Raw genomic sequence first — 10,289 nt, 5'->3', positions numbered from 1 at the left:
CTCCCGCCTCCATGGCAGCACTAAGGATGTCCGACTGTCGGCTTAGGCCTGCTGTGGGGAGCAGGCCTAAGCCATCAGTCAGACATCCCCCGAGGGCTCCTGGACTGCGAGAGGGCGTAGGCCTGGCTGAGGGATCCCCCAACCCCGAGTGCACAAATTTCGTGCACCAGGCCTCCAGTCTATTATACTCTCAACAATGAAGATCTTTAAAACAAAACAAACCTAACTTTATGACCATCTATAGTAAAAGGGTAATATGCTAATTAGACCGGGTCGACTCCAGTCGTCTGGTCCTCCTTCCGGACAAAGCCACGGTGGTGGGGGCCAAGGCAGAGGCTGTTAGGTGAGAACAGGCCGGCAGAGGAGGGCGGTTAGGGGTGATCAGGCAGGCAGCAGAGGCAGTTAGGGATGATCAGCCAGGCAGGCAGGTGAGCGGTTAGGAGCCAGCGGTCCCAGATTGAGAGAGGGATGTCCGACTGCTGGTTTAGATTGCGCCTAAATCGGCAGTTGGACATCCCCCGAGGGGTCCCAGATTGGAGAGGGTGCAGGCCGGTCAGAGGGACCCCCCTCCCACCCGTGCACGAATTTCATGCAACAGTACTCTAATATATATATGCCTAATATGCAAACTGTCCCCTTGGGAGTTCGACCAGGGGACTAGGAGTTCGATAGCTTGCTATGACATGCGCTGACCATCAGGGAGTGCAATAAAGGAAGGCCCCAGCTGGCAGCCAGCAAAGGAAAGCCTCAGCTGGCAGTTGGAAGGCCCCGATCGGCCCTGATCACAGGCTAGGCCTAGGGACCCTAACCATGCACAAATTTTGTGCACTGGGCATCTAGCATAATATAAGTCTGAGCTAACCTTGGAAAAGTGTGTAGAGAAATTAAGAAGGCTGAGACTGAGCCTGGAGTTCAGACCGTTATTATTCAGAGGTCAACCAAGAGGAAAGGAACTGGCAGAGGAGACTAAGAAGATACAGCTGTTGAGGTGGAATTAAACAGGTATGGTATCTAGGAAGCCAAAGAAAAATTACTCTAAGAAGGAATATTCAAATAAGTTGAATGACGCTAAGAGTTCAAGTAAGTGGATAGGGATCAAACAACCAGATTTGAAAAGATGAAGGTCTTTGGTGACTTTGGTAAGAATGACTTCAGTTAGCCCAGCCCACATGGTTCAGTGGTTGAGCATCCAACCAGGAGGTCACAGTTCAATTCCCAGTCAGGGCACAAGTCAGAGTTGTGGGCTTAATCCTTAGTGTGGGGGATGCAGGAGGCAGCCAATCAATGATTCTCTCTCATCATTGATGTTTCTCTCTCTCTCTCTCTCTTTCTCTATCTCTCTTTCTCTCTCCCCCTTCCTCTCTGAAATCAATAAAAATATATTATTAAATAAAAAGAATTACTTCAGTTAAATAGTTGGGATAAAAGTCCAATTAATGTGGGTTAAAGGAGACTGGATACGAAAGAACTAGTACATAATGATAGAAGGCTCTTTCTAGTCTTATGTGTGTGAAAAGAGAGAATTAGTAAGGTAAATGTCAATTGTAATTTTTTTATATGTATTACTTTAAAATTATCTTATTCTGATTTTTCATTAATCTAGATGCATCTCCTTCCAAGAAACACATTAGAGAAATATTACTGTACTTGTAATCTAATATTTCATAGCAACTAAAATCCTTTATTTTGAAAGGTACATGTGGTTAAAGGGTAATTCTTCTTAACCAATCCCAGAAAACTAGGTAGGCAAATCCCCTTCACACTAGCTAGGAAATGATTTGATAAGTCACTTAACTTCCCTGGGGTTTAGTTTCTACATTTGTAAAATAACAGAGTTGATTAACATACTCCCCCAAAGTCCTTTCAGTTCTAACAAACCTTCCCATGATATCATACTGTCCTTACAAAAAAACATAAAATGAACTCAAGGAACCCAATTGTTACCTACAAACTTTATAGAAGGGTCATTAATTAACCAGTTAACTGCCATGCATCCAAAATGGAAACCACCCCCACACGCGATGATATTTTGAATTTAATTTTAAAAATTATTTTGCAATAAATATTATAAAAATAAATGTATTACAATTCAGGTGTTCTTGAATATCTTAAGCTGAAAATTCTCACGAAAAATGATTTTAAAGTTGGTCAGAACTTCCACTTAGGGAAAACATTTTTTTTTACAGATGCACAAGGCATGTGGGGAAGGTCCACCACTTGTGTCTACAGACGCTTATGGCACACAATGGGTTAAGAAAGTCTAATAAACTACACTGGACATAATAAAGAAAAACTGGAAATGCATTCATTGAACAAATATTTTCTTAGTGCCATGTGTCAGGTACTACTTAGGCACTAAAACTACAATAGCAAACAAAAATTGTCAAAAATCTGCATCGTATTTTTTTTTAAAAAGGGCAAGACTAGCCAAAACCGGTTTGGCTCAGTGGATAGAGCGTCGGCCTGTGGACTGAAAGGTCCCGGGTTCGATTCCGGTCAAGGGCATGTACCTGGGTTGCGGGCACATCCCCAGTAGGGAGTGTGCAGGAGGCAGCTGATCGATGTTTCTAACTCTCTATCTCTCTCCCTTCCTCTCTGCAAAAAATCAATAAAATATATTTTTAAAAAAAATAAAAAAATAAAAAGGGCAAGACTGAAATAGAGTATAGAGGGTGCATATTTTGGTGATAAAATTATGATGAAAGAGAAGGAAGTGATTACTGTAAAAAATCAGGTTCCTGATGAGGGACACTGAACAGCTATGAGGTGATAGAACACAAGGAAGAGGCTTCTGGAGTAGATGGCGAAGTTCTACTTCTTGACCTGGGTGGTATTACCCTGGTAATTATTCATTAAGCCAGAGACTTTATGCTTGTGATTTTATTCTAGTTGGGGGGAGACTAGGAATATATAAAATAACTAGAGGCCCGGTGCACAAAAATTTGTGCACTCAGGGGGAGTCCCTCAGCCTGGCCTGTGCCCTCTCACAGTCTGGGTCCCCTCAGGGGATGTCCACCTGCTGGCTTAGGCCCTCTTCCCAGGGGATCAGGCCTAAGCTGGCAGTCAGACATCCCTCTGGCAGCCCGGGAGCCCTCAGGGGATGTCCACTTGCCAGTGGGGAGCAGGCCTAAGCTACAGTCGGACATCCATAGCACTGCTGAGGAAGTGGGAGAGGCTCCCACCACCACCGCTGTGCTGGCAGCCATCATCCTGGCTTGTGGCTGAGCAGAGCTCCCCCTGTGGGAGCACACTGACCACCAGGGGGCATCTCCTGCATTGAGCATCTGCCCCCTGGTGGCCAGTGTGTGTCATAGTGACCAGTCATTCCCAGTCGTTCTGCTGTTAGGGTCAATTTGCATATTATCCTTTTATTATATAGGATAGAGGCCTAGTGCACAGGTGGGGGCCGGTTGGTTTGCCCTGAAGGGTGTCCCGGATGAGGGTGGGGTCCCCACTGGGGTTCCTGGCCAGCCTGGGTGACGGACTGAGGGCTGTTTTCAGGCTGGCGACATCCCCTTCAGAGTGGGGGTCCCCACTGGGGGGCATGACCAGCCTGCAAACAGCCATAAGCCCCTCACCTCACCCAGGCTGGCCAGGCACCCCAGTGGGGACCCTCACCCCATGGGAGTGTGACCAGCCTGGGTGAGGGGCTGAGGGCTGTTTTCAGGCTGGCCACACCCCCTTCGGGGGGGGGGGGCTTACTGGGGTGCCTGGCCAGCCTGAGTGAGGGGCTGATGGATGTTTTCAGGCTGGCCACAGCCCCGGGCTGGAAGCAGGTATCTAGGATTTATTTATCTTCTATAATTGAAACTTTGTAGCCTTGAGCAGAGCTCAGGGCTGGCTAGGGCAGGGGCGATGCTTGGCTTCCTCCATCGCCGGGGGTCAACCCAAGCCTCCTGCTCGCTCCAGCTCTGTGGCCGCCGCCATCTTTGTGACGGAATGACAGGGTGATGGTTAATTTGCATATTACTCTTTTATTAGATGGGATAATGATATGTTATATTAGAATTTAGTAAGTGCTACTGAGAAAAATAAAACAAGAAAGGGATAAGGAATGTTGGGAAGGGCACTGCAATTTTGAGTAAAAGTAGAGAAGCCTTCAATAAGAAGGTGACATGAAAGACATAAAGGAAATGAGGGACAATTCAAGTATATAACTAGAAAAAGAGTTTCAGGCAGAAGGAACAGTAAGAGTAAAGCCTTGAAGCCAGGAGTGTCCCTGCATGTTGAGAACTATTAAGAAAGCCAGTGGGAATGAGGGATAATAGTTGGGGATAAAGGAGAAATGGGTCAGATCACACAGAGTCTAGACCACTGTAAGAATTCTACTTTTAGTTTGAGTATGATTAGGAGACAACAAAGGGTTTTGATAAGGGGACTGTCTTGACCTGACTTAATATTTTAACAGAATCAGGGGGCAGCTGTGTTGGGAATATACAGAAGGAGAACCAGTTAAGAGACTACTACTGGAATAGAAGATAATGACCAAGTTTGGAACTTGAACAAACAGAACAGAAATGCTATTAATTCAGATGGGCGAGAGTGCTAGAGGAAGCGATCTGGGGGGACATCAGCAACTCAGTTCTATAGCATGCTACATTAAAAATGTCTATTAGATCCCAGCTGACGTGGCTCAGGGTTTGAGCATCGACCTATGAACCAGGAGGTCATGGTTCAATTCCCAGTCAGGGCACATGCCTGAGTTGCGAGCTCAATCCCCAGCATGGGGCGTACAGAAGGCAGCCAATCGGTGATTCTCTCTCATCATTGATGTTTCTATCTCCCTCTCCCTTTTTCTCTAAAATCAATAAAAATATATTTTTTAAAAAGTCTATTAGATATGGGAATGAAGACATCGAATGGGCATGTGGATATATAGATCTGGGCATAGAAATACCTTACATTATGTTTTCTACAGGTCTTGAGTATTTCAATTTCTCCCTTATATGCAACTAGTGACCCAGCGCACAAAATCATGTGAGACCCAGACCTCACAGCGTTGCGGGACTCCCCCGAGTCCCACCATGCTGCGAGACCCAGAGTCAAGTCCCACCCACCTGCATGTGCGCCTTGCTGAGCACGCAGCCTCCTGGTGACCGGTCTTTGGTCGTTACAGCCTTAGGGCCACTGGGTTTTTATAATATAGATAATGAAACAAGCTCACAGCAAACAAGCTGAACTAACAACATAATACTGAAAGCACTGCTGTACTTACCAATGACTATGGAGAGAGAGGACCGCAGCCAGGGAGTAGTCCATCGCAGAAGAAGGATTCAAATACGCAGCTGGAAGTAGGCCCAGGAGCACAACACTGACAACCCTCTCCCCAGTCCAGTGGAGAGACGCAGCCTTGGAACCAGCTATAGAAAGGAGGAACCAGATTCATAAGAGTTGAAGGGGTAAACCTAACTCTCACATTCAGTATCTGCCACACAATAACTCAAATTGACAGAAGAGCAAACAATATGCATATAAGACTTAACTCTGAGCATAAAACAGGGTAAGATAAAGGAGGTAATTGAAAGAGATGCTTCCCCCCTCCGCCTGCCCTTTTTGAGTACAGGTTGTCTCAACACCTACACATGTTGATTAGAAGACAGATCCACTTTACTTATAGGCAAGAAATGGACAAAATATATTTTCAGAATTACCAACCTTCGACTTCAGTATAATGGACAAATACCTAATGAATACAAGTTAGGGATACTTGAGAAATTCCTTTAAAACATTACTTTTTTTTTTTCTTTTAAATGAAAACAGCCAACTCAGAGAAGCAAAGTTCTTTTAGGACCATGGTCCTTGTTCTGTCCCATTGCTCATAAACAGAAATGGAACAATAAGCAAGTGAAAAACTAAATGGGCTATAAACATTTCCTTGAGAGCCTCTATCTTTTTTTTGTTACAGACCCCCTTTGAGAATCTAATAAAAGGATAGAGCAACTTTCCAGAAAAAATGCACACAAACACATACATTAAAACTATGTATACAACTTCAGGATTTTCAGTCCCATGCATCCCAAGTTAAAACTACTCTTCTAAATCTAACTAAACTAAGCAACAAAATGCAGAAACAAAAACTTTTCAAACATAAAGTTAGTCTAAAAAGCAAAAGATTACACTGTATAATTTCTCATAACTCAGATGCAACTATATCTAAGTGGTTGATCTAAGAGTCAAGAGAAGTCTTTATTTGATCTTTCCAGACTTCAAAAATGGAATTACAGTCAACTCATTATTCACCTACAGGCTTTCTAAGACTAACTTTAATAATATCTAAACAGTATTCATCCAAGAAATGCCATGATTTTAATATCAATCTATATAAAAACAAACAAGTTAATTACAACTATAAATATGCATAACTTTTTAAAAACTGCCCACTATTTTAAGTTATTCATATTTGGCTCCTCTCCATCAACTAAATAAATAAGAATAACTAAACTACTGAACAGACTCTTCCTAAAGCTATATTCTTGTTTAAAAAATTAAACATTTTTAAAAAAACTTATACCAGAAGATTCTCTGAGTGTAAATGGCATCATTCAACCATGTTGGTGTTGTCTGCCCAAAGGCGTAGGCTAGGTCTTCATTTGACAGAGCTGGACACAAAAGTTCCCCCCACAGACAACAAGTCCTCCCAAAGACATGGTAATTAGCTAAGATGAAGATGGCCAGAGCCCAGAAAGCAGCAGCAATGGAGAAAACATACAATGGCGGCTGGGTGACAGGTGAATGTGCTGTATTCCACACCATCCTGGGGTAGGTTGGTCCTGGAGAAATGCCGAGATTTGAGCAGGTCTGACCACTGGGGTTCGGAGGAAGAGAGCTAAGGAAAGAGACATTAGGAGGATCATAAGCATCTCTCTTGTAACAGGATTGACAGACTTTCTAAACAACCATAGGTAAGCTACTTCAACCCAAACAGAGGATAACATCTCATCTGTAAAAGAAAGATAGCATCTATTTTGCCAGGCCGGCTTGGCTCAGTGGTTGAGTATCGACCTATGAACCAAGAGGTCACATTTCAATTCCTGGTCAGGGCACATGCCTGGGTATGGGCTTGATCTCCAGTGAGGGGTGTGCAGCCGATCAGTGATTCTCTCTCATCATTGAAGTTTCTATCTCTGTCTCCCTCTACTTTCTTCTCTGAAATCAACACAAATAAAAAATAAAAAGATAACATCTATTTCACTGGGTTGCTGTGAGGTCAGACTGAGTAAACACTGGAAGACTGAAAAATCAACAAACCACTTACATAAAAAGGCTTCACTTTTACTAATTTTAAAAAGTAAATTATAGTTTTCTCCTTCCATTTACTCATCCGCTTGGCAGTGGAGTAAGAGATACAAGACACAGTCTTTGTTCTCAAGGAATTCAGTCTAGTTTGGCAAGTTCATCTATTAGCATCCTCCTTTTCAAGATCAATTTCTCCACTTGTACCCTTGAACCCATCTCTTTCTGTACTGTTTGGGATCCTGTGTCTTGGTTAAAAAATAGGCAGACCTGCCCTAGCTGGTTTGGCTCACTGGATAGAGCGTCGGCCTGGGGACTGAAGGGTCCCAGGTTCGATTCCGGTCAAGGGCATGTACCTTGGTTGCAGGCACATCCCCAGTAGGGGGTGTGCAGGAGGCGGCTGATCGATGCTTCTCTCTTATCAATGTTTCTAACTCTCTATCCCCCTCCCTTCCTCTCTGTGAAAAATCAATAAAATATATATTTTTTTAAAAATAGGCAGACCTTAGTTAACCCAACTCCACTACTTACAAGCTGTGAGACGATCAGCAATTAAGTAAGACAGGCCTCCTAACCTCAATGTCCTCAATTGTAGAAAGGAAATAATAGCACTTACTTTATAATACTGTTGAAAATTAAATAATATATGCAAAGTGGTCAGTATAATTCCAGGAAGTTATAAGCAGTCAATAAAAGGTCATTTCTCTCCTGTATCTTTAACCTCTCCTTCCAATTGGCCATTTTCCCTCCACTGATGTAATATACTTCCCTTGATACTAATTCCTACAAGGCCCATGTGCTCTTTCCCTGTTCTCTTTCTCCTCCTTCTACCCATGCTTCTTTAAAGTGTTATTTAAATCATCCTGGCTGGTGTGGCTCAGTGGGTTGAAGCATCATCCCATACACCAAAAAGTGACAGGTTTAATTCCTGGTCAGGGCACATACCCAGGTTTCAGGTTTGATCCTGGTGGGGCCACGTACAGGAGGCAACTGATTAATGTTTCTCTCTCACATCAATGTTTCTTTTCCTCTCTCTAAAATAAATAAAGTAAAATTTTTAAAAAAATAAATCATCTCAGCTTCCCTATGATTCTTTAACTCAGAAACTTATTTTTATCCCCACCAAAGCTGCTTTGGTAAGTTGCCAATGGTCTCAAGTAGCCATATCCAACAGGTACTGTCAGTCTTCATCTTATTGGGCCTTTCGTCACCACCTGGCATTATGCTCTTTCCTCCCTTCTTTTCTGACAGAACTCTCTTCTAATTCTCTCTTCGATTCTCTGATCATTCTATGTTAGTCTCCTCCTGCATCCACTCTTTTTTTAAAAATACGCTTTTAATTGATTTTTAGGGAGAGGAAGAAGGATAGAAACAGGGGAGCATCATCGATCAGCTGCCTCCTGCACACCCCCTACTGGGGATCGAGCCCGCAACCCAGGCCTGTGCCTTGACTGGAAATCGAACCAGCGACCTCTTGGTTCCTGAGTCCACACTCAACCGCTGAGCCACACGGGCCAGACCTCCTTCATTCACTTTTAAATGTTTTCCCAGATTCCATCATCTGCCCATTGCTCTTCTCCCTTCCTCTGCCCACCCCTGGTCATTCTGTCTATTCAGCTTCTACTGAGTTGACGACACCCCAATTCTGTATCTCCAGCCCTGATATCTCTCCAGTTTCAGAAGTTTAAGTGCCTGCTGGGCCTCTCCCCTGACATATCCTACATGGTCTTCACACTCACCATGCCAAAAACTAAAATCATCCTTCAACTCACTTTCTCATCCAAAACTGTCTCCCATTTGCATGTTCCCCACTTTAAGGACATCCAACCCTAACCCAGAAACCTGGAAGTCATGTAGGATTTTCTCCCTAAATTCAGTCAATTGCCAAATCGCACTGATGTACCCAAACATCTCTTGAGACAATGTTTTCTGTACTTCTCTTCAAGTTCAGGACCTCATCATCCTTGCCTGTACCATTGCCCTACCTCATCTCCCTGACTTGTGTCTTAGCCTGACCATCTCCCCTGATGGCCATCTACCACCCTGCTACCAAAGTGGTCCATCTAAACTGCAATCTAGCCCTAGCCGGTTTGGCTCAGTGGATAGAGCGTTGGCCTGAGAACTGAAAGGTCCCAGGTTCAATTCCGGTCAAGGGCACATGCCTGGGTTTTAGGCTCGATCCCCAGTGGGGGACTTGCAGGAGGCAGCCAATCCATGATTCTCTCTCATCATGAATGTTTCTATCTCTCTCTTCCTGCCTCTCTGAAATCAATAAAAATACATTTAATAAATAAATAAATAAACTGCAAATCTATGTCAAATTTTTCAATGGCTCCCCTTCACACCAGGTAAAATGCATACCCCTTATCAAGGCAAGTTCTTGTATGATTAGATTCCAGGTCCCCTTTCCAGATTCAGCGCTCATTCCTGACCTCGAGCTTCAGCTTTAATAATATCCGATTTGTTTTGTTTCCTCGCCTAACAACCAGTCTCTACACCTTCCTTCATCGCTGCACCTGCTCACCCCAGGAGCCCTAACTATAATGACCTTACTCCCGTGGCCTTGCGGGCCAGGCACACCTCCTTCGGGAACGGAGACCAAGTAATCCTTCCAACCCGGGCGCTGAATATATCCTCCCTCTGGACGGTATAACAATGTGTGGACGGCACAACCGTTGTTTGGTGTTAAATTATGCTTACATGTGTTTTCTCTATAAAAAGGAAAAGTCTTTGCGGGCAAGAACTGTGTTTTATTCACACCTGAATCCCAAGCTTACTGCAGTGCCGGGTATAACACACATGCCCCGTTCAATGATTACCGAATCGGTCCCGTACACCCCCTCGAGGAGCAAGACCCGGCACGGGGATTCCGATGCTCTTTTCCGAGGGGGTGGGAGCTCGGTAAGGACAGCGGGTGGGGAGGGGGCGAGCTCCTGAGCAGCCTCGGCGGGGCCGGCTCCCAGAGGCAGATCTTGCAGATGTGCCCCCTCACCACGTGGGCCCAGGCCGGGAGAGACGCGCTCCGGGAATAGCTGGGCCCGCAGCGCGGGGGTCGC

General features: G+C 44.5%; 1 protein-coding gene across 2 annotated transcripts in view; it reads right to left on the bottom strand.

The window, feature by feature from the left end:
* The window catches only part of SDHD (succinate dehydrogenase complex, subunit D, integral membrane protein), a 15,696-nt gene that overhangs the window by 4,990 nt on the left and 417 nt on the right, over positions 1–10,289 (bottom strand). The window contains exons 2-3 of one of the 2 annotated variants that reach the window (XM_005856850.2): positions 6,710–6,826; positions 5,216–5,360 (exon numbers count right to left, since the gene is read on the bottom strand). In XM_005856850.2, the coding sequence (XP_005856912.1) occupies positions 5,216–5,360; positions 6,710–6,826 (262 nt within the window). The remainder of the gene's footprint in view (positions 1–5,215; positions 5,361–6,709; positions 6,827–10,289) is intronic. The other variant, XM_005856852.2, reaches the window with a different exon arrangement.

This window comes from Myotis brandtii, unplaced genomic scaffold (assembly GCF_000412655.1).
Source record: "Myotis brandtii unplaced genomic scaffold, ASM41265v1 scaffold105, whole genome shotgun sequence".
Classification (NCBI taxonomy): Eukaryota; Metazoa; Chordata; class Mammalia; order Chiroptera; family Vespertilionidae; genus Myotis; species Myotis brandtii.
Note: the sequence above shows the minus strand (reverse complement) of the source record. Positions and strands in the feature narration are given on the sequence as shown.